Source organism: Talpa occidentalis, unplaced genomic scaffold (assembly GCF_014898055.3).
Source record: "Talpa occidentalis isolate TD23 unplaced genomic scaffold, MPIMG_talOcc4v2.1 talOcc4.11, whole genome shotgun sequence".
Taxonomy (NCBI): Eukaryota; Metazoa; Chordata; class Mammalia; order Eulipotyphla; family Talpidae; genus Talpa; species Talpa occidentalis.
Genome location: NW_023601104.1, coordinates 89,879,568 through 89,904,445, shown reverse-complemented (window position 1 = coordinate 89,904,445; position 24,878 = coordinate 89,879,568). Strand labels below are relative to the sequence as shown.

Genomic DNA, 24,878 nt, shown 5'->3' with positions numbered 1-24,878 from the left:
CTGGAATCTTAGGGATCTGAATAGTCAGAAAGGCAGAAAGGCAGGGGGAAAGTATTAACCAGACACCAGCCTGTGCTTTTTTTTTTTTTAAGGTTTATTTATGCACACAAGAACTTGGGTACAGGCCAGAGGTGTGTGTGGCGGGGTGAGAGGATTCACCAGAGACAGAGTGGAGAGCAGAACAGGCAGATTGACTGAAATACATTGCTGAGGGGAGTGGCAAGCGAGTCAGGAGAGGTCTGCTGTGCCATGTGGGTCACCTCCATCATGCTGCAGTGGCTGTGGATAGCTTCATAGGCTGCGTCTTAACCCCTTGCGCCACCAGGGAGGCCCCAGCCTGTGCATTCTTTAAAGGTCAGGGCTGTGGTCTCAGTCAGCCTGGTGCACCACTCAGTGACCAGCTCTTGGTTGGCCTCTGACAAGTCTATGTCAAATAGAATAAGGCTTTGGGGTGCAGACAAAGGAATAGACTCCTCTCAGTATCAGCCTTGTTGATGCAAACTCCCCTCAACTTCTAGTGGCCTCAGTTACTTAGCTCTACCAAGGCAGGTCCACACCTGCCAGTTAATGCAAAGGGTCCTCCATGCTTGAGTTATCTGGGAGCCTGTAATCTGATTCCCCAAGAAAAAGGGGACTTCTGTTGGGCCCAGAATCAAAGCTACGTATGAAATTATGTTGATTTGTGATACAGAGAGGTGGGAAAACTTATCCAGCAGCATTGATTCAACTATTTAGTATTTACTGAGCCTTTCCCTGTTTGCCTATAAAAGGTACTGGGTGTATGATGATAAACAGGAAGGACAATCCCTTATAAAGCTAAAATTCTAGCAAAGTGGAGTTCAGTCCATAAACAAGGAAAGAAATGAACAAGATAATTTTAGGTGGTGATTTGTTATGATAAATAATTGAGAGTTTTTGGTGGGTAGAAGCAACTTTAGATGGGGGCTTTCTGCAGAGGGTCCTTTGTGCAGAGCCCTGATTGACAGAAAGAACCCATCCAGGCTATGATCGGGGCAGGGCATCTTAGGGGTAGGACTGTACTTCTCCTGACATCCCGCCTGTGTCAGGAGTTTGCAGCTGAGGGCTTGGACAGAGGATTAATATTTAATGTCTGGCATTAAATCTTCTTTCTTAATTCACAGACAGCAGTCATCAGTTATGACTACCTTACCTCCCTGAGGAGTGTCCCCTACGGCTCAGAGGAGTACTTGCAGCTTCAATCCAAGGTAAATATGTGGGACTCGTCTGAGCCAGAGCAGGACTGGGTGAATCTGGAAGTGGCCACAAAGCCAGCCAGCTTCCTGTGTGCCTGTAGAAGTGGGCATGAAGCAGTGTGGTGGGGTCGGAGGCTGGAGCTTGGCAGGAAGAGGGAGGACCAACTTTTCCTTCACTGAGAGGTGTGTTAGTGCTGATGAGCCAGGGTGCCAGGCAGACATCAAGCTGGATCCCTTGGCACTGAGGTCATTCTGCAAGGTGCAGTATGTGTTTCTGGGGAACACAAGTGTCTGGGATGACTCAGAGGGGATTCCTGAGATACCTCAGCTCCTTTCCAAACTGCTCTATCAGGCAAAACCCAATTCAAAGAGGTTAATTGCTTTCCCATCCCCTGAAGGCAGGGTGTAGTGGTGAACCACACACTCTCTGTCTTCACTCGAAACAGGGTATTTGATTTTGATACTACAATGAGATGGCCTGGAGAATTGGGTCATCGAGCACAGGGTCTTTTTGTTGGACGTCAGTTGAATTTGGGGGTCAAGTATAGATACCTAACATTCCTCCAGAGAGAGACTTATTACAGATCTGCGTCCGTCTTTGCTCAGCATAGAATGCCCTTTGCCCCTTAGAAAATTCCTAGTGATCCTTCTGCTCTGCAGCTCAAACACCTCCCCTTTGTGATAGTCACCTTGTCAATCATCCAAGTTGGAATAATTCATAAAAAAATAAAATTTTTTTATTGTTTATATATATATTTTACCTTTTTTTTTTTTTTAACAATGTTTGCTTTCTTTTCTCAGGTGTAGTCCCCATAGAATTTCCATCACCAATTCACCATGCACCATTATCCATTTTAAAAATTTTATTTAAACTTTTCATTATTCGATCTTTGGCCATTAACAAAAATGGAGAAATAGTTTGATGAACCCCTATGGGAATGTCATTCAGCTTCAGAAATTATCGACACTTTGCCAAATCTTGTCTCATCTATTCCCTTCTTCATACACTCATTTCTTTATTATTATGTTTTGCTGAGATATTTAAATCTTAGGCATCATTTATTTTATCTATACATACTTCAGTATGTACCTCTGATAAGGGCCCTTAAACAAAATACATTACCAGGCTCATACCTAATAAAATTAATTGTAATTCCTTAATAACCATTAATAATTAGTCCATATTTCAATCTGTCTTTGCCCCAAAATGTCTTTTTACAGTTAGTTTGTTCAAATCTAGATCCAGACAAGGTACCTATATTCTGTCGTTTGGCTCCCATTTCCTAAATCTTTTAAAATCTGTAACATTTCCCCCTCCCCCATTTCTTTCTTTCTTTTTTAATAGCTATTTGCTTGTTGAAGAAACCAGATCATTTATCCTGTAGAGTTTTCCACATTCAGGATTTGGCTGATTGCATCCTCAAAGTGTCATTTAATGGGAAATAGATTCATATGGCACACTATTCAGAATATGTAATATTTGAACATACAAAATGATCCTTCCATCCCTGTCCCTCAGGTACCCAATTTTCTTGCCTGGAGGCGATCATTATTTCTTGTGTTTCCTTCCAGAGATAACTTCCTATTTGAATATAATCACTCTATCTTCTTTATTTCTGGCACAGATGGTAGTTGGTTATGTGTCTTTCTCTTCCTGTAGCCTATCAGTTCTTTTATATCGGGGATCAGATCTTTCTTTTTTGTATCTTCTTCCTTGAGCAGTGATGCCTAGGACTGAGTTGATTTAATGTCTGTTCAATGCCAGGCTGCACCCTGCTAATTCCTTGCCTTTGGAGAGGCCCTAGAAAGAATGTAAAATTTGTCATCAAAATAACCTTTTAGAGCTGCCATTTTCTTTGTTGTGGCCTGGAGATGGTTTTATTACTTACTGAGGAGTATGTAGCTAATATCTGAGACAGTGCCTTGTGAAATGTGAAAGTAGCTATCAAAAGCATGTATCAAGAATAAATCAGATGTGTACTAGAAGGTAATCTTTGTGAGGACAGAGACTTGGTCTGTGTTGTGTGCTTCCATGTCTGTAGCACTGACGACAGTACCCAGGATACACCAGAGATAACTTCCTCAGCAAGTAGGTCCTGGAAAACAGGTTTGTTGAATGCATAAATGAATGAATGAATGAAATGTTAGTTTGTAGTGAAGGACCTGAAACTTAATGCTCCCCTGCTCCACTTTTTCCATCTGCCCTCTGCAGAGCAGGCAGTGTTGGGTACATCGTGAAGTCAATTGTCCTTCATGTGTAAGTCATCTGAAAGGCAGCAGTGCCGCAGCTCCTGGAGAAGTTGACAACTTTGGGAGACTCTGTGAGGAAAGTGCAGACTGGCATTTGACAAGAGGGCAGCTTGTCGTGGCTGGCACCAGATAACAGGGTGGAGGCTGGTCCTTGGGAGTTACGCCTGGGGAGGGGAAGCCGGCTGGCACTGAAGAGCCCAAGTAAATACTGCAGGAGTGTGTTCTTCCATCAGAGCCCTTATCCGTTCTCGTCCTCCTCATGACTGATAAAGGAGTGAGTGAAGGGTAAAACATAATTATCTTACCTGTCAAGCCCGCATCCCCAGGTCCCAGAGTACACCAGCACCGGGAGATGAGCTTGGCAGGCAGCGATGTTGAGAAGACTTTCAAGGTTAGTGCTCAGCTGCCTGGGATCTCAGTGACTCAGCTCATCAGGAAGGGGTGGGAGCCAAGGTGAAGGAGCTAGCTCTGGGGGCCCAGAGGTACTTTGTTAGGCTGCTGAGGGAATGGGGCAGGACCCAGATGCTTTGACAAGCCAGACTCCTGGTGCTCAGGACGCTTGGAAACAGAGAAGATGTGTGTGACCTGGCCTGTCCATAAAGCAGTCATGGCTGGGACAGATGTCTAGGCAGTGGGCTAGGGGAGGCAGGACTGAGTTGATTCTCACCGAGGGGTTGGGGTATAGTGGACCTATACTAATTTTGCAGCTCAGGATCCATTCTTGTTTTGAGGAAGAGCATCCAAACTTCCCTTTGGGGAACCACATCCATCTCATGTATATACTATGAGATTTCAGTGGGACCCCGCCCACAGCTCCAAGGGTGGGAGTGTATGTGACGTAGGCCTTCAGTGGAGTCCACTCCTCTGGCTTAGAGATTGATTCAGGGATGGCCGGTGAGCACCAGTTCCAGGTCATTTGGGGGAATAATAGCTCTGTCTTTTCTACCTCATTAGCTGAGCTGCTGGCAGCCATCTTGCCACCATGAGGGGACAGCTCTCATGAGCCAGTATTGTGGAAAGATGTGTCCTTTCAGTTCATTGGTCTAGCTGAAGCTGAAGCTACACTGGACTTTTGAGTTACATGTGCCATGAACTTCTCTTTTTGGCTAAGTTGATTTTAGTTTGGTTTTCTGTTACTTGCAGCCAAATGTGCCCCAATACACTGGGGACTTTTGGAGAAGCATGCCAGATCTTACAGCATAATTAAGAGTTTTGTTAGGCCTCAGAAGAACCAGTAATTCAAGGGAAGACACGAAATCCAGAAATTCCAGGGTTAAAGAGAGTGAGGATGGCGTTGGGTGGTGCTGGGTAGAAATTGGGTCATTGTAAACTTGGAGCCAGGACCTCAGGTCTGCCACCACCAGCCTCAACTTCCTGTGTGCTAAGTGATGGCATTTATCCCAGCTGAGTTTGTAAGAATAGAGCTGAGAAGCTTAATTAAACACTGTGGATTCCTTAATCCAGGCAGAGAGGAGTTCCAAAGGCACAAGATTTTTCTAGATGGCTCTGGCTTGTTCAAGTTAATGATTTTCTATTTTCCTTGTTTCTACATTTGTTCATTGGAATTCTATAAGAAAAAGCTGTCCTATCTCCCTCAATTAAATGTTTTTATCAATATGAACTCATGGGTATTTATTTTATTTGCTAGGTTATAATCAAAGCAGTCATTATTTTTATTGCTCAAGTTTTTCCAGCGTTGGCCATTGGAAGCCCCTTAGGTTGATCCTGGATCTCCTTTTGCTATGTCCCTATTACTTTTTGAAGACCTTCTTCACTTTCTGGCACTCCCAGATTCATGTTGTATTTTCCTTGTCCCAACCCTGGAATCAATCACTTCTCCGAGGAGCCCTGGTTTCTTTTATTAGACAATGATATTGACAAACCAATATGTGTGTAGCTGCTGTAGATGCATATTGCTACTGGGGTGCCGTTGTTCCTCCCAGGAGACAGAACTGGGAAATATATGCATCCAAACTCACTCATGCCTGCACGTTTCTATCATCTACTTTTATCTATCTATCTGTCTGTCTGTCTGTCTATCTTAAAAAAAAAATGAGTTCATGCTGATATCTAATTCCAGTCTAACAGAGAGTTAAAATGTTTTAGCCTTTTCCTTATATGTAACTTATTTCTCAGACAGTTAGAAACCTGCCTCTTCTTGTCTATATTTACCTATCTGTTCAATCCTGGTATACCCCCAAATAGTTGATATCCCCAAGGCATATAGGAGCAGAGAGTGGCTTGAGATGGGCAAGGTTGAATGAATTAAGGGGGCATCTGAGCTGAATTTGGAAAGGTGGGTGAGTGTGAAACATGGACCATTGGGGACAAGGTGATTTTGCTGGAGGTTGATATACAATATTTTAGATATTGTAAGAAACAGAGGTGGGTTCAGTATTGTTGGGGACTAAGGTTTGTGTGAGTGAAGGGGCATGTTGGCAAATAGAATTAGAACTAGGTCTCAGATGGACTGAAAGCTAAGTTTTATACCATACACAGTAGGGAGCCGTGAGTAAAGTTTTATTAAGCCTTCAGGGAATGAGAATGCTTAAAATGATCAGTTACTGAATGTGTTTTGAGCTTTACTTTATTTCAGACAATGAGTGTATATGTGTGAGTGTGTGTGTGTGTGTGTGTGTGTGTGTGTGAGAGAGAGAGAGAGAGAGAGAGAGATACCACATATGACGTTTCCTTCTTTAATCAGAGTCCTAACGTAAGAGACCTTGGTTGCTCCTGTGCCTGGCATGTTTGTAGCTGAGTCCACTTGCTTGTCACTGAGTGGGTCACTGGGCTGCTGTGGCATCAGATGCTTCAGGTCAGCATTGAGTGTGCCTCACACCCCTGTAGTCATGGCACTTATTTATGCCCACACACACAGCACTGTAGTTCTTGTAGTACTGGGTATTTGGGCTTGAAGAGGTAATGATTAATATTCTTTTCCTTCTTGCCTGAGAAGCAGAACCAAGGAGATGTAGAACTCTGCCCAGTAGAGATCAAAATGTTAGCTTTATTTCTGGTAAATGCTGGGATGGAGCCTGTGGCTTGGGTATCCGAGTGAGTGGGTTTGTTTAACTTCAACCCTGGACTGATGGACTTATCTCCCCAAGCACAGACTTGGCAGAACAAGGTTCTCTGTCTCTGGATGGGGGTAGAAGCTGAATACCAGTGCTCTGCAAATGCACAGATCCCAAAAGGCCAGGAGAGCTGGGCATGCTGGGTTTCTTTTCCCAAACTCATCAACCGATTGGTAAGTCCCCCTCCCACTAAGTGAGGGGGAGGAAGGGAGAGGCATTGCACCTCTGATGGGGTCCTCTCCATGTGCCGGCAGGCATGAAGCTTAGGGTAGGAGGCCCACTTGCAGGACTTACCAGCCTAAGGAGAGGTAGGTGTCAATTTGTGCTAAGAGCCTTTTAACCCTTAAATTCTGCTGACCTTTACACTTGAGAGCTTCAATTCCAGAATTCATTTTAGCCTTCCACTGCTTTTGTGTACATTTTCTCCCATAATAGGTGCAGAGACACAGGCTACTTTGGGCTTGATGATGGGGTTACAATTCTGGCATTTGGAAATCTGCATTGAAGGGGAGGGGTCATATGCTGTCAGACTTTGGAACCATGGCCTATGGTAGGGGGTTTTAGGTGCAAAGAGACCAGTGGACACTGGTCAGAGGAGTAGAGTGAGGGGCTAAGTTTGGAATGATGGCTCGTTTGTAATTATTCCATTGAACTTGGGAAGGACAGCTTTGGCATCAGCTGGCTCAAGACTCTAAAGTAGAGACATGGAATTAGAGGCTTGGAGGACTGATGTGATCTCAGCCTTTCCCTCTTCCTGCAGGTTTGTGGCCGGTCACTGGCCATGTCAGTCTTGCCCAGTCTCCTTTGCAGTTTATACTCGGTTGTCCCCCTGTGGTCCACCTCCGCCCTGGCGGAAGCACCAAGTTGGAGAGAAAGTAGAACCAGAAATGTCATCTAGCTATGGCTGCTGAGACTGTTGCTCCCAGCACCTGCCCCTGTTGGTGTGAGCCCCGAGGCATGCTGCTGGGCTGGCTTTGGGAAACCCAGGGGTGGAGGAAGAAGGGCAAGGGAGGTTTTTATTCATTTAACCAATCAACTCAACAATTAATTCAACAAGATATTTGCACTCCTCCAATGGAAGGGAGTGTAGATCCCCCAAAGGAATCGGTAGATTCAGCTCTTGCTTTAGAAAAGGATTTCAACACAAGCTATTGGAACAACTGCCAGTTTGGAAGATAACCATAGTACCAGTTTAGTGAATGTTGTAAAATTCAGTAGCATTTTCAAGATCTCTTGCTCTGAGAGGGGAACTGTAGTAATGTCTGACTCCTTTAGGAATATTCTCTGAAACCTGGGGATTTCCCTGGCCAAACCAGGACCTGTCTTCACCATTCTCCCATCTGTCTATTATTTGACCAGCATTAGCTATGCGCCGGGGCCTGTGTGAAGCTCGAGGCTATAAGGGGAACTAAGATTTGACCTGTGCCCTCTACACGCTCACAGTCTGGTGGGGGAAGCAGGCGTGAAATCACCAGTTGCAGGAGGATTGATTTGTCTCTACTCCAGCGCTGGCCTCTGACAGCAGCAGCTCCCATGTGAGAGGAGTGGGGGTGGGAGCTTGCGCTGGAGGCGCCTAACCCAGGCTGGTCAGGCCGCCTCTGGATGAGTGGTTTCTGATAATACCGCTGTTCCTTTGCATGCGCTGTGTCTGCCACTCTGGTGCGGAAGCTTGTGGTGTTTTCACATACCCTGTCCCGCAGACCCTCTTTTGCCGCTGCTGTATGTCATCATCGAACATTTGCTTGAAGTTTTCTGCATAGAGGAGGAGGGAAATAGAATTTTTGCTGTCTTGGTGACTGGCTTTCTCAGAGTTTGTGATAATTTCTGCAGAAGCATGAGCTGCATGAGCTGCATTTAATTTCTTCTGACTGGGTCATCTGAGGACCAGGCCTCAGAAGTAGGGAGACAGAATCTGTGATGGAATCAAACATCTCCATTTCAGACTTGCCTACCCAAACCTTTCTGAGCGTTGCATTGCAAACCTGCATAGCAGTCTGCAGTGGTCCTGACCCTAAAGCCTCTCTGATTTGGGGAGAATTCCAAAGAAGTGGACTCTTGGAAGTATGGTCTGGGGAGAGGCTTGGTGGGGTCCATCCTCATCAATGGGACCCCTAGGAAAAATGGGGTGATTCTTACACAAGTGTGTTTGTTGATTGTGTTGTGAAATCTCAAGGGGTCTCCTTTAACTTCACAACAATGTCATCACCCTCATTTTATAGATGGAGAAATAGAGGCACAAGGTGTTTAATGACTTGTTCAAGGGGCCACAGCTAGTAAGCAGGTATATTAATTTACTATTGTGATAATTTACTACAAGTCGGGTGGAAGCGACTATAGAGGTTTATTCTCTTATAGCTCCTAAGTCCAGAAGTCCAAAATCACAGTGCACACAGGCCCTGCTCCTTCAGGAGATGCCAGGGAAGAATCCTTCCTTGCTGCTGTGGCTTCTGGTGGCCCAGGCATTGCCTGTGCCTGCCTCACTTTATTCTCTGCCTGTTTCTCTTTTCTTTCTTAGAAGGACACTTGTCATTGACTACAGGACCTACCTGGGCAATCCAGGATGAGCTCATCTCAACTTTGCAACTTAATTGCATTTGCAAAGACTCCCTTTCCAAATAAGGTCACAGTCACAGGTTAGGGGGTAATATGTGGGGGTACCCTCTCTCCTTTCCTCCCACTACAGGGTGTCAGTGTCAACCTCAAAGAATGTGACTCAGGAGCCTGTCCCACCTATCAGCACTTGCCTTTGGCGCTCACCTGGATGGTGTGGATTTCCTTGCTGCATGGGAAGGGTGTGTGTGCAATTTTGAGTCCATTGTCAGTTCCTGAGAAACCACTGTTTTCTCCCACCTCTCTCCTGCCCCCTTCAGCCCTCTGCTTCTGAAACATTTTGTTCTGCTCATCTCCATCTCTGAAATTCTCACGCCTGAATGAGCTCAGAAGGTTAGGCCACAGGGCCTAGGAGGCCAGACACATTGGCCTGTGGGAGATGCATCTCTCTTGCCTCAGTGGCCACGTCTCCAAAATGGGGATCGCTGAAATAGCAGGGGTAAATGGAAGGCCATCATACAGCTAATAAAGTTGATGAAAGGCACTCTACAGCTGCAAGGGTGATCGAGACGCTTGTTAACAACAGTAATAATCGAATAGCCTGTTCTCGATTCCCTGCTTCTCACTGTCTTAGCCCCAAGTAGCTATTTTCTACCAAATTAAAATCCACTCAGCTCCCTTCCTGTCCCTGAATAAAACTACCCTCAAAGCTCTTGTCTGTTACAGCAAGACTTTTTAATAGACTTTTCCTTGTAGAACCATGAGACATATGTCCAATTAGCAGAATAACTTCACTTAAATACACAAATAAACTGTTGACTGATAATAGTGGGACATATGCGAGGCTAATTTAAGACAATGCTGTTTGGGAACTAGGGCACTGGCCCTCTGGCGCTCCTAGACTGTTTCCAGACTTCTTCTTCCCTTCAGTTTCTAGCTTATAGGGCAGATCTTCATATCCACACTATGGGGTACACAGGATGTCTCTGTGCTGCGCCTGGTCAGGGTACAGAGCCCTTGAGCCATTCACTGTTCATACGGTCAATTGTGCTCCAACAGTTTTGGGCACCTACTGTGTGCCAGTGCTGTGTCAGGTGCCAGGTGTACCATGTCTGTCTTGCGGGGATAAGAGGTAATTGACAGTCTTTGGCACTCACAAGAAATCTGCTCCAGGAGGGCAGGATTACAGTCTTTTTGCTTGCTGCTGTGTCCTGGTGTAGAGGCAGGAATGGACACAGTGCAGGTTTTCTGACCCAGCAGACCAGGTAAAGGAGGAGTCCTGGAGCCCTCAGTGGTTTTTGCAGGCTTTTAATTTAGATTTACCAGGCATACAGCAGGCAGGAGTGCTGGGGGCTGGGAGGCTGGCAGTCCTCCCAACCCCCAGCCAATCCTCACTCTATCTAGGCTCTCTGGCGTTCTCTCTGCTTCTCTTCTTCTCTCGGCTTCCATTCGTTCTTGGCTTCTGCTGGTGTCCCCGTGACGCCATCCTTAAAAGCCCTGTCTTAGCCTAGGTGAATCCCATCTACATATGCCTACACCCTACTCCAGGTGCCCACCATCAGGCACACATTCAGGACAGCAAGGATCCGTCATCTATCCTGATGGTGGGAGGGCAGAAAAGCCTGATACATTTTCCTTACCCTACAGTCCACCCCCTCAGGGTTTTCTACCATACAGTCTATTCAAGTCATATACGTTTTTCTTGGCAATACAAACTGCAGCCATGGCCCACAAAAGCAAATAATATATATCACAGTGTAACAAAATACAACAGAACACAAATAAGTCCAGGCAGGGCACCAACCTAGTGGCAAAAGACAATTATTGGTACCAGCAGATGATTCACCACTTCTGCTGCTGAAGGCACTGCTCATACAAGGGAGGGGAAATCACTTGACATCTCTGTCACATGCCAGGAGCCATCAGGCTTCCTGACCTTCTCTGGCTGTGGTCTCAGCCACAAACCACACACCGCATCCACCCCCAGGATGCACTCACTCCTGGATTGGGGATTCTCTACTCTTTGGGGGTAATCGCCCAACCCTCAGGGTTTCTGTCTGTGGTCACTCCAACACTCAGCTTTCATAGCCACCAATGCGACTCGCAGACCCCTGCACTCAGGCCAACCCATTGCACAAGCACATGGGTCAGGGATCCTTGGATACAAACTCTATATTCAGCTTGGGCTCCACCCCAAGCCACATTCCCCACCCATTCCCCAAGGACGAATTTCTCAGCTCCTCACCCTCACTTGACAATGAGCAGGGCATCACCCACAGGTGAATTTACGAGACTCACTGACCTTCCTCAGCTTACTTAGTGCTTAACAGCCACTCAGGGCTTCCCAATCTTAGCATCAGTACCAGCTTTTGCCTTCTCAGTTGGCTTTTCTCCTCTGCCTAGCTGCTGGGCATACACAGTCTGCTTTTGGCCATCAAGGCCCACTGGCCACCCCCAGATTCTCAAAAAAACATAACCTGCCAAGGTCCTCCGCCTTCTGGCGGGATTGTCAGTCCAAGTCCATTAGTCCGAGTCTGTTGGCCTCTCCCTGCATCAGCACTGGTGAGCTCCGAATCGTGGTCCTCTCTTCCCCAACGATTCTTGCTGCCTCAGGGCTTGTTGGCTGGTCATCTCGGGGGTCTCCTGCAGGCGAGGTGTCATCCCGCAGCTCCCGGACCTTGTCCATCTGTGCCGCCCTGATGCCTCCAGTGTCGTCACAGGCAAACACAGTCTGTTACTACTTAGTCCCTCCAGGTCTTCGGAGGGCTCCATACGCATCTGCATGGATCATCCTGCCGACTACGCCAATTGTAGAGGCAAGAATGGGCACAGTACAGGTTTTCTGATCCAGCAGACCAGGTAAAGGAGGAGTCCTGGAGCCCTCAGTGGCTTTTGCAGGCTTTTAATTTAGATTTACCAGGCACATGGCAGGCAGGGGTTCTGGGGGGCCGGGAGGCTGGCTGTCCTCCCAGCCCCCAGCAAATCTTCACTCTATCTGGGCTCTCTCTGGTGTTCTCTCTGCTTCTCTTCTTCTCTTGGCTTCCATTCGTTCTTGGCTTCTGCTGGCGTCCTCATGACGCCGCCCTTAAAAAAATCCCTGTCTTAGCCCAGGTGAATCCCATCTATATATACCTACACCCTACTCCAGGTGCCCACCATCAAGATGCATTCAGGACCACAAGGATCCATCATCTATCCTGATGGAGGGAGGGCAGAGAAGCCTGATACATTTTCCTTACCCTACACCTGGGCACTCAGACAGTGCCTGGCACTCAGTAGGCTCAGTGAACACTTTTTAGTGAGCTGTTGATATAAGCAAACAAGGTAATGTCAGCTGTTGCTGAGTGTCCTAAAAGAAATAAAACATGGCCATGGGATAAAAAGCTACCCAACTGGGCTTGGGGAAGTGCTTTCACCCTCTGAAAAGTGAGGAAAGTACAACAAGAGCTGGGGAAGACCACTACGGGGAGAGGCAGGGCGATGGGATATGTGGGCTAAGCTACTGAGTGGGTGCCCGAGCTCTGGCTGGGGTGAGGATGCTAGTCTGTCCTTCCTGCGACCCTGTGCCCCAACTCGCAGCAGATGGGCAGCTTCCACAGGGACTGAGCCTTGTTGCTGGGGTGTGCGCAGGTGCTGCACTGAGATGGGTAAGGTGTCTCTTCTGGTCACCTGCTGCACTTGCTGTGGTGATGCCATCCAGAATGGGGGTGGATCCTGCACGACACATGTATGACCCTGACTCTTCCTGTGCCTGCACCCAGACCCCCAGCAGGGCAGGGAGAGAATGCAGGCCTTCCCTGCCAATGAGGTCTGGTTGCCACCCTGGGTGGAGAGCAGCAGTCATTGTGGGGTGGAGGTGAGGAGGTTGGATGGAGTCAGGGTATGTGGGGGTAGGTGAGGAGTGGTAAGCAAGAGCCCATTGGGGAGGTGGGACTATGCATGAGCTGACCCCTCCACACCCCCATCCTCCATTGTGGCATCTAGCTTTACTTGCAAAATACAAACTTAAAGATAAAATTATGAATTTCAAGACAGCTACTGTATTCGTTTCCTATTGCTGTTATAACAAATTGCCACTTAGTGGCTTAAAACAAGAAATATATTTTCTTGTGGTTCTGGAGATCAGAAGTCTGAAATGGTTCTCACTGGGCTAAAATGAGCGAGTCAGCAGGGCTGCATTCCTTCTGGAAGCTCTAGGGGAGAATTCAGTTCCTTATATTTCTCAGCTTCTAGAGGCCACATGCATTCCCCATCTTCAAAACCAACCATGCCTGACCAAGTGCCTGCCATCTTTCTGCTCTTGTGCCTCCCTCCTTCACTTTAAAAAACTACTGTCATTACATTGGGCCCACCTGGATAATCCGAGATACCCTCAAGGTCAATGATCGACAACCTTCATTTCATCCACAACCTTGCTTTCATCTTCAACCTCAATTCCCCTTTGATTTGCAAGGTAACCTGTTTACAAGTTCTAGGGATTAGATCCTGGATATCTTGGGAGGACATTATTCAGTCTTCCACATTAAACCACAGTGGCGGGGTCCTTTGGAGTGTGGGACTATACTGGTCAGCATTACTGTGCTGGGCACGCACTCATTGAAACTGGCCCGGGCGGGGGAGGAAACTGAAAGCAGAAAGGCCCTGAATAGGAAATGCATGAGACTTGGTGTAGCCCAGCAAGGCACAGAGCAGGATCTCTATGATCCAGGCAGGTGGGTGAAGGAGAGTCCTGGAGCCCTCAGTGGCTTTTTAGGCTTTTATTGAGCTTTTACCAGGTACACGGCAGGCAGAGGGGCCGGGGGCCAGGAGGCTGGCAGGCCTCTCAGCCCCCGGCGAGTCTTTATTCTTTCTGGGCACTTCGGTGTTCTCTTGAGGTCTTTGCTTCTCTGCTGGTTCTGCTCTTGTTCTGCTCTTCTTTCTCTGCTTCTCTTGTTCTCTCTTTCTTCCACTTGTTCTCTCTGCTCTGCTGGCGTCCCTGTCCCTGTGATGCCACCCTTATAAGCCTAGTCTCAGCCCAGGTGCACCCACCTATGTATGCCCACACCCTACTCCACGTGCCCGCCATCAGGCATGCATGCAGGGCCGCAGGGATCCATCATTAATGCTAATGGCGGGAGGGGCGGAAAAGCCTGATACTTTTCACTTACCCTACACTTGGTCAGGGACCTGAAAGGAGCCCTTTGTGAAGGAGCAGAGTGATGACAGGCATGTGGTACAAAGCGAGGCAGGAGAGGCTGGGTCTTTGCCTCTTAAGAAAGCATTTCTATGTGAAAATTTCAAAAAGTAGAATAATTTGCTGAACCCTATACCTGGCACCTAAATCTAAAATCTGTTGCCATGATTCATTCGTTTATTTTTTTTTGCTGAAGGATTTTAAATTACAGAAATCGTGGCAGCGCTCACAGTTGACATTTTTCTGAGTATTCATGTTCTTTAACGACATCTAATTCCTTGTGTGTTCAGTTGTCCCCAAATGCCCTTCCCGTTGGTCTCCACATTGCACCTGAACTTTGCATCCCTTTCCTCTTTCTGAGGTTTTAGAGATACCCCCTTCACTGAATCTTTCAGGGTTTAATTTTTTGTTCCTTCCCACAAACCCCCAGGATCCCTCAAGACTGGGAGTAAGTGAAAAAGTCTCCTTTCTCACACCCAGGCCGTGGCCTGAGAAGCGTGGTGGGAAGGGAAGGAAAGCAGCCTCTGGGTATGTTATTCTGCTTGTGACCTAACATTTATTTTTCTTGTCTGTAATTGCCATTCCAGAAATGCCCTCACTCTTCTAGCCAGAGAGCAACTGTTGAGAACAAATTAATTACGCATCTTCTCAGTGTGTGTGATTAAGGGGCAGATGGAGGGAAGGGTTCTCTTCAGTTTTTCTGGCAACTGGGTTCCCAAATGGATGCTTTCCAGACCAAAGAGTGCGTGTCTTGGGCTCCCATGGGCCTCTGGGTTTGTCTGCCTGGTGATAGGCATGCTCACTGGCGGACAGAGTCTCAAGTTGCCAGTAATATTATTAATCCCTTAAATTTGTCTTACAGTCACTGTTTGCTGAGGGCTTGCACATCCTCATCAGCTCGTTTGTTGGGATTTCAGGGATGCTGGAACAACTTTCTTTGCCTAATACTTCCCTAAATCATTGCTGATGCTTGTAATTCCACCATTAGAGATTAATTCCTTTGGCTTAAAACTCTGTTCCCTATTAAAATGCAAGTATCCTTGGCAGCTGTGTAACATGTTTTATTCATTAAACCTTCTCAGTCACTGGCAGCAGCCCTCCTCAAATGTCCTCTCTTGCAACTTTCTTTTTAGGATGGCCTTCTCTGAAACAGAACCTATATTTGGAACCCATCCCATTCCACAGAACTCTGCTCTCAGTTAGTTGCTGAGGCTGGAAAAACAGCTAAAGAAACTCCTGCCAAGGTGTCAATGACTGGTAATAATTTTCTGTATTACCACCCCTAGGGAGTATTTGCATCTTAATTGAAACTTTCTGGAAACAGTGCTTAATGCAAAGAAACCTGTACCCCTTTATCCTATCACATCAATGGCTTTGGCCTAAGAGCACCCCTTTATTGAGTTCCCTTAGAGGGGAAGAGGAGAGAAGCACCTGTTCAGAGCAGGTGTGGTTTGTGTAACTTAAATTAGGCATTGACTTGGGCTGTCTTTCATTGTGGGCAGGAGAGAAAGTAGAGTTGACCACAAGTAACACAGTCCATTTTACAGAAAGAATATTGAGGTATAAGGATAATAATTTATATGGAGTGGGGTTAGAATGAACACTTAGTCTTTAGAATCCTAGTAACACAGTTGTCATTTTTTTTTTTAGAGTCAGATGACAACTTAGAAACAATCTAATTCTGAGAAGGCAAATGTGTATTATTTGCCAATTCCAACTGATGTAATTAAGTGATCGTCATCTGGGCTCAGTGTGTTTGTGATTGATTAGAGATGTCTGATGTGTGTGTGGGTGTGGTAGTAAAGGAGAGGTATGGATGCCACATACTTTCTATTCCTAATTCTGTCCAGCTTCTCATTTTATGCATGACCCAACTAAGGTACAGAAAACTGGGATGATTTTTTCAGAATTTCATTAGCAGGGACAGTAAGTTAGGAGCAGAATTGACCCAGAATGCAGATCTCTTGAGTTTTGGTTCAAAACTTTTTCCTCTGAAGTATATAGGTATTCTAAGGAGCTTTTCACTGTGGTTAAAGAGTCTCAGAGCCAGGATGCCTGGGTTCATCCCAGCTCTGTCACTAATTAGCTGCGTGCCCTTGGCCAAGTTATTTAACCTTTCTGAGCCATGGCTTCTTCATTTGAAAATAAAGAGTAATAATTGTGCCTACCTTATAGGGTGGTTAGGGAATGAAATGAGATAATGTGCATATAAAGTGTTTAGATTAGGGCCTAACGCATAGTAAGTACTTAATAAATATTTGTAACTTAATTAAAATGTTACATTGTCCTTCTAGATTGTTGCTGGTTAAGGACACAAAACCTTCCCACAGTTACCCCCTCAGAGTTGCTCCTCAGACACCTGCTACACTTCTCTGCTTTCAGTGCTCTGATCCTCCAGATTTGAAGCATTCCTGGAATTTGTAATTTGGGGTTGAAGTTCCCACTGGACTAAGAACCACATGTGAGGTGGTGTTGGGTCTGTAAATGCCTGTGGTTCTGGGGGCTTTTGTTGTCCTACTTCACATTCTATGAAGTTCCTTTTGGTTTGGGGCATGCGACACGGCCCTGGAGGCCTGATGTGGTACCTGGCCAACCAGCTGCCACATGGGGCCAGGGCGGCCCTTTTGGCCTCTTCTCTCTTCTGACAGAACATTGCTTAGCCTCTCCCCTCACACCACCGCTGCTCCCCTAAGCCAGTGAGTGTCTATCCACCACTGACCTAGTTTGCAGGAGCGTTAATGTCCAGCCATTGCCAGTACCCTCGCCCTCCTTCCTTCCCCATGGGCTTACAAAGCAGGGGCCAGGCAGAGCCTTGAACCCAAAGCTGTGCTTTAGCCCAGCCAAAGTGGCCTCAGCAATGGTTCCGCTGGTGACCTTGAGGGGGTTCCTGGAGACTGAGAACCAGGAGGAGTCCTTGATCATTCTGGAGCTTTGGCCTGGGCTGATGTGATGCCTGCAGCATGGCCTCCCCTGCACTATTAGACCTTGGCTCTAGGTAGGGTGCTCACATCCCCAGAGAAGCAGGGAAAGGATGTGACCCTGGTGGGGTGCCTTGTGGCGATAGGTGTGTGAGCGAGTTGCCTGTGGTTCTAGTCCTGACTGCCTCTCCTCCAGGTCCTCAGATGGAGACCTTTGGGTCTGCCTGCCCATCCCCCTGCTGAGAAGGGAGGGCAGAGCTGTGGGAAGGAGGCTGTTCCCCTTGGAGGGAGGTCACACCACTGTCCCTGGCATTTGGAAGCTTTGTTGTCTGGGCCTCTCACTCAGGACAGTTTAGTTTGCTTGCAGCTGGCCATGTCCAGAGCTGCTCCCCCGCTTTCCATGGTCTGTGCCCTGGGCAGGGTGTGACCATAACTGCAGAGCGGCAGCTTGGGCAGGAGCTCAGGCACATGGATTGAGAGCCACATGGGCATGGAGCTCCTGACTGTTCTGGACCCTGGGGTGTGGAGGGAGGTGGTAGCATCATCTGTGAGAACAGTGAGAATGGCCCAGGCTGGGATAGGAGTGGTGAGAGGAGGAGGCCTGGGTCCAGGCTGGAGAGGAGCTTGGTAAGGGAGAAAAGCAGAATGGTGAGATTGTGGAGCTTCCTGTGCCCAGGCGAGAGCCAGGGAAGGGCTCAGCACTGCCCACTGTGCCGGGGAATGGAGGGTAGGGTGGGAGAGTGCCTGGGTTGCACCATGGAGGGCCTGGCTGCCCCTAGTAGGGATCTGAATTTTAGAGTGAGGACAGTGGAGATTTCCTTTCCCCACTGTGGCCAGTGTCCTGCCTTCCTGGTCCCGCTTCCTGGGCCTCCCTCCCTTCCTTCTCCCCACAGCTTCCTGATCTCAACTTGTATATGGGACTGGTGCTTTCCAGGCCCCCAAGCACTTGTGAATTTGCTTCTAATCTTGGTGACATGAGTGGGCTTGCTGGAACAACTCCTGGAGCTCAAATGCAGCCAGGTGGTGGGGAGTAGTTGGGGTTCAGGGGCGTGGGTGGGAGTAGAGGGTTGTGAGCACGGGGGGAGGGTGACACTGAGGGCCTGACCCCTGGGTTTTTTCTTCTAATTGATGACAGCATGTTGGAGGGGGCAGCAGAGTCTGTAGAAGGAGGTGGGTATTGGAGTCAGAAGACAGTGACTCAAACCTTGGATTTACTGCTTATTGGCTAAGTGCTCCTGGCAAGGCCCCTAATGCTTTTGCACCTTAATTCCTACCTCTGTGCGATGGGGAGAATGATAGTACCCCCTCAAGGGCATTTCCCAGGATCAGGAGGGACAGTGCTTGTGGAAGGCTTCATGCACCTATGGGTGCTGCACTTGCTACTGGGGACTGTGACTCCCAAGTGTGGGATGAACACGATTTTGTTTTCTGTCTGCTTATATCTTGTACTGGCAGAGTGAAGCCACAATTCAAATAGAAACTAATGATTATGGAGAAGAGTTTGTGAAAGTGATAAATCAGGGTCCTATTGTACTGACAAGTCATCTGGCAACTTAAATTTGATGCTCATTTTGATAGGAAATTATTAACTGAGCTCGGGTGCTATCGAAACATAAGATGATTGGAAAGTCAGACACGTGGGCATCCACAATCTTTATCACCCGGTAATGAGTGTTGATAAATTGAATGGAGACAGGAACCTTTTATTTCAAAGATTCAAGGTGGAAATTTTATATATGTTCATATACTTTTCTTCATGATTATTAACTTCTCTTTGAATTGTGGAATTTAAACTAAAATAATGGAATTGATTTTAAAAAATAAAACCTGATTTATATTTTCTGGAATTAGATCATGATAATGGTTGCACTACTTATTGAATATAGTAAAAACCACTGTATACTTTAAATGTGAATTTTATGGTATATGAATTATATCTCAATTTGAATAATAAAAAGCATATCTTACTAAAGCAATACCTATATTATAGAAATTGTAGAGATTCAAGAGGAAATTACCTGTAATTCCCCCAATTCAAACTCATTATGATTTTGATATATTCTCTTTTAACTCTTTCCTATTATATCCAGTGTTCTATCAATATAATGAACTGTTTCTCTTGTCTAACTTGTTATCCTTAGCATTTTTCCCGTGTTGCCACTTAAAACAGCTACTGACTACTCCTCCATTTGACTGCTGGATTATTTTTTAATTTCCTTTTTTCCACTTTGTGGATGCATCTCCATGTATGTTTTGCTGTTATAGTTAAGGCTGTGCTGAATAATTTTTATACATTGGTCTTTTCCCATGTCTTGGATTTCTTCCGTAGGAGAGACTTCTAAAGTGATATATCTGAGTCAAAACATTGCTGATGGGATTAAAGAACTAATAAATGGAGAACGATATCATGTGGGAAGGCTCAATCTTGTTACGGTATCTGTTCTCTCCAAATACAAGTACAGATTCCTGGCAATTCCAATCAAAATCCCAGCGGGCTTTTTTGTAGAAATTGACAAGCTCATTCTAAAATTCATGCAGAGGGCCCAGAAAATAATACTGGGAAAGATGAACACAGTTGTAGGAATAATATCTGATCCCAAGACTCATAAAACTATAGTAATCAAGACAGTGTGATATTGGTGTTACCAAGATATTTAAACTGATCTATGGAACAGATTAGAGTCCAGAAATAGGCCCACACATATATGGGAAGTTAATTTTTAACAATGGTGCAACAGCAAGTCAGCATTGAAAGATTTGTCCTTTCAAGAAGCAATGCTGGGGCCTCTCTGGTGGCACAAGGGGTTAGGAGGCAGCACTGTGAAGCTATCCGCAGCCACTGCAGCACAGGTTCAATCCTTGACCAGGGAGGTGACCCACATGGTACAGCAGACCTCTCCTGACTTGCCGGCTGCTCCCCTCAGCAGTGTATTTCAGTCAGTCTGCCTATTCCGTAACCTGCTCTGTCTCTGTTGAATCCTCTCACCCTCTACACCTCTGGCCTGTGCCCCAGCTCTTGTATGCATAAATAGATAAATCTTAGAAAAGAAAAAAAGAAGCAGTGCTGGGACCCTTCGTTATTCATGCGATCAATTGAACTTGGACCCACACATACCCCACAACATGGCTAAAAATTGATTCCAAGTGGATCACACATCCAAATGTAAAACCTTAAACTATAAAATGTCTAGAAGAAAACATAGGAGAAAATAGTTGTGATTTGGGTTAGGCAAAACTTACTAAGTGGTAAATTTTACTTCATCAAAATTAGACTTTTTTGGGAAGATGTTATAGGAAAGGTAAGATAAGCCCCAGAGTGGGAGAAAATATTTGCGAGTCATAAATATGAGAAAGTACCTGTGCAGAGGCCATTCAAAAAGCTCCCACAACTCAGTAATGAGAAAACAAACAACCCACTGAAAATGGACAGACATTTTACTAAAGAAGGTACAGGGATAAGCATGAAAAGATGCTCAACATCATCATTCCTTGTTTCCTCTCATGCCTCCTTTTGGATTGAATATTGTCTTATGGTTCAATTTTTTTCTACCTTGTGGACTTATGAGCTATAATTTTCTTTGTTATTTTTAGTGATTGCTTTAGTTTATATGTCTTTAACTTGTCATGGTCTATATTCAAATGACAAGCTACCACTTCACAAAGTATAAAAATCTTGTCATAGTATACTTGCATTTTTTCTTCCAGGCTTTATGCAATTGATGCAGTTTTGTTCTTACATATGTTATAAAATCTACCTTACATTAGTTTTGTTTAAGCAGTCACTTATCTTTTAAGGAGATACAGAATATAAGAAAAAAATGTGTGTATCTACCTCTGAAGGTAATATTTCTGATCTCTTCTGTCTTCATGTAGATTCATATTCCCATCTGGCATCCTTTTACTTGCGCCTGAAGATATCCTTTAAGATTTATTGTAGTAGTCATGGTATAGGGGATGACTTCTATCAGCTTTTAAATGTATGAGAGCTCTCATTTTAGCTTTGTTTTTGGAAAGCCATATAACTGGGTTTATAATTCTGGTGTTTTTTTTTTTTCTTCAGTGCTTTACAACATCAGAGATGTGGTTGTATTTGTTTCTGCTCATTTTGTCAATGAGAAATTTGTTGTCATTCTTATCTTTGTTCCTCTGTCCAAAGTGTGTCTTTTTCTCTGGATGCTTTTAAAGTTTCCTTTTTACTAATTTTCAACAATTTCACTATGTAGCTTTCTTGTTTCTTGTGTTTGGAGCTTGAGATTCTTGGATCTATTGATTCATAGTTTTTAAAAAAGATCAAATTGGAAAAAAATTCCAACCATTGTTTCTGCAGATATTTGTTCTTCCTCTCATTTTGAGCCACCTGCCTTACTTACCCCAGAGCCAGGTTCTAAACCACAGAGCATCCCTTATACCCCAAAGCCCACTGAAATAATTCAAACTAGCCAGTCCTAAACCTGCTTATCCTATCCTGGCCATGCTTTCCCTTGAAATCCACAATAAAAGCTCTTGCCCATATTTCCCCCTTGTTGCCTTTTTTCCATCTGGCCAACCCTGGTGCTTCCCTGTATGGTCCTACCTTGTACCCCAAACTGTGAGTAAAGATTCCTTCCTTTAGGACAGTGATTTCCATGTCTGTGTGTCTTATCATACCTGTAAGATAAATTCTAGCTACTCTTATGACAGCACAGAAATGCCAGCTCTGGCTAAGTGGGATCCCTGGAGTACCTGCCCCATTTCACCTTCACTGCAGCCCGGTGAGGCGTGTTCTGTTATTGTCTGCCTTTTATAGATGAGAAGACTGAAGTCATCAGAGGTTATATAACTTGCCCAAGGTCACCAGCTTCTGAGTGGTGATGTTAGAATAGAGACTAAGAGTCTGACATTAACCAGGGTCAAGATGGTCAGAGGACAGACAGGACACTGCTGTGGAGTGCCATTGAATTTGTGGTCAACTTCCTTCAGCTGCAACTTCCTTCCTGCAAACATGATGAGTTTTCCTTTGTTGCCCAAATGACAACTTAAAGCAAGGGTGACAGTTGAAAGGGGGCCTTGGAGACAGTCTTGGCCTGATTCCTTAGGGGTGCAGGGGGAGTCACAATTCCATTTTCATGATGAAAAGCACCCCCTGCCCAACTAGGGGAGATGTGGATTCCTCTCTGCACCAAAACCGGTCCAGTCGCCTGGCAGCATCTTATACATTTAAAACTGAAAAAGAAAACCAGCTCCACTTTGCTATTTCCAGAAGAGGCTGAAGAAGGCATGATGAAAAAAGAATTCTTCCTCACTATTGACATAACCTTTATTAGTTTTAAGAAATTTGAAAAACACAGAAGAATCTACAAAGAAAAAAAATACTCTTATAATCTGACAGACCAGGGAGGTCATTGTCAACATTTCAGCCCATTTCCTCTGGGCCTTGAGCTTCTGATCAGAAAAATCAACCAGAATCTTTGTTGCCTTCATTTTCACTGTCTCTCTTCCTGTGTGTGTGTTGTGAATGTCTGTGTATCAGGCTGACTGTCTTTCTTTCTGTCTCACACACACTCCTCAGCCCCACTGGAGATACTGTCTACTTGTGATGGGAAGCCCCGTTGTTTCAGCCTGACTTTGGAACTTTCTGCCAAGTTTGGGGGTCGAGGCCTCTTTTCTCGGGATTTAGATATGAGCACAGAATTGCCCTCCTTGGGCCTTTGCTCCTTCCCTCCCAATCAATAACTAATCAGCACTGAGTTGATCTTTTTAGCTGTTCACTGTCCCCTCCCCATCCCCAAACCACTGGCTAATGACAATGCTTTTAATTAATATGAGGCAGATTAAAACTCATTACAGCAAGGTTATTGGTAATGAGATAATCATAAGGCAAGTTATTGAATTGGGAGTGAAAGCAGAGTTGGAGGATGCAGGAATCTGTGCCAGCTGTTCCTGCCATCTTTTGGCAGGGATGGAAGCGGGTATGGGGGCCTCTATAGTGAGGACACGCTGTGGTGACACCCACACGCCAGCCGGTGAAACCAGGTGCTAGGTAAGGGCAGGACTCAGTTCTGGGGAGCAAATGGGTAATGTTAGGGTAGGTGTGGAAGTAGGGAGATTTGGGGGGGGAAGCAAACCCCAAATCAGTGTATTTAGGATAATGCTTTATCGTTCTTTGCTTTTCTGATGCATGAATGCTTTGCAATTTAGACTACAAGCATGAAATTGGCTATTGTCTTTGTATATAGATTGTAGTCCAGACTTGTTGGACTGAACAAGGTTTAGGGAGTGGATGGCCCTGTGTGTGTTTTTTTTTTAAATTTTTCTTTGAAGATTAATTCTCGATCCTTCTCTCTCCCTGCCTCCAGACTCTTTTCATTCATTTATTGAGCACTGAATGTGTCCTGGACCCTGTGCCATGCTCTTTTTAATGCATCACTTCATCTGGTCATCACAGAGACAAATATATTTTCATTCTTATTTCAATGATGAGGAAACTGAGGCTCCAAAGTTAATGACCTTGTCCAAGGTTATATAACAAGTAATAGGGTAGGATTTGAACCCAAGTCTTTCGGATACCAAAGCCAGTGCTATTAACCATTATGTTATGTGACGCCCTCTTTTATTCCAAGACTAGGCAGAGCTCGTGCTGATTGGCCTTTTAAACTGTGTATGCTTGATACAACCTCCATGGCCAGCCTGGAGCCCAGCCTGGCAGCTTCTGCAGCACGTGACACACCTTTACTGTCTGCCACTGGTGATTCTGGTTTCATGGGCCACATCCACCTCTCAGCTGCAATGCAGCTTCTCTCATGAGGGCCTCAGCTGCTCCTCTTTGCAGTCTGGTGATGCTTGTACAAAGAGAAGGTCAGTTAATGCCTGCTCCCTGGCCCGTGAGTGGACACACCAGTGTCTCACTGTTTATAGTCTCTAGGACTGTAGGAGTGACAGTGAGCCTTTCTGAGATCCCTTTCTCACCTTGAAGGACACATTAAGATCTATTTTACAGAGATGTGGGATGGCCTTAATAATAACCACCATCACTTCTATCTGCATGTTTACTGTAGGCCAGGAGTCACACTCAAACAGGGCACTAAATAAACATTTATTTATTATAGATGTTACTAACTTAGAGCCCTGAGCTGTCGAAGCTGGTGACCAATAGCCACATATGGCCATTTAAACTTAAATTATTTATAATTAAATAAAATGAAACCTCAACTCTTCAGTCACACTAGCCACATTTTGAGTGTCCAGTGGCCACTTCCAGGCCTGTGACTAATGCCACTGTTATGGATGGTGCAGATGGAGAGCAGTTTCATGACAATGGGAGGTTCTATTGGACAGCACACATGTCTGCATGTCCCTTCTGGTGCTGGTGCTGTGTAGGTGCTGAAAGAAGGGGAATGGATGGGATTCAAAGGAATGAATCAGGATATCCGAGAAGCTTTGCCTTTCATAATGCCCACTGCATGATCAGGGGAAAGGATCCTGGGTAGCAGAGAGTTGAGATTCCCTGCTAGACTTGGCAGACTTGGCCCTGATGGTTCCTGACTAAGCAAGAGAAGGCTGATAGGGGGAGTTTGCACTAAGCCAGTAGTTTCTGGAACTCTGAGGGGGACTTGCCTTCTGATCACAAAGGACACTACAGCTGGAGCTGGAAGGGGACCTTGAAATCAGCATGCCTGCTCTGTTATTCAGCATTTGTTTCTTTTGGCTTTAAAAGAATATT

At 45.6% G+C, this 24,878-nt stretch overlaps 1 protein-coding gene across 3 annotated transcripts in view; it reads left to right on the top strand.

Annotated features, from left to right (window-relative positions):
• The window catches only part of ADCK1 (aarF domain containing kinase 1), a 99,804-nt gene that overhangs the window by 5,608 nt on the left and 69,318 nt on the right, over positions 1-24,878 (top strand). For 2 of the 3 annotated variants that reach the window (XM_037503765.2, XM_054691899.1), the window contains one exon: positions 1,143-1,226. In XM_037503765.2, coding sequence (XP_037359662.1) covers positions 1,143-1,226 — 84 coding nt within the window. Of the gene's footprint in view, positions 1-1,142; positions 1,227-15,493; positions 15,506-24,878 lie in introns of those variants that run through there. The other variant, XM_037503767.2, reaches the window with a different exon arrangement.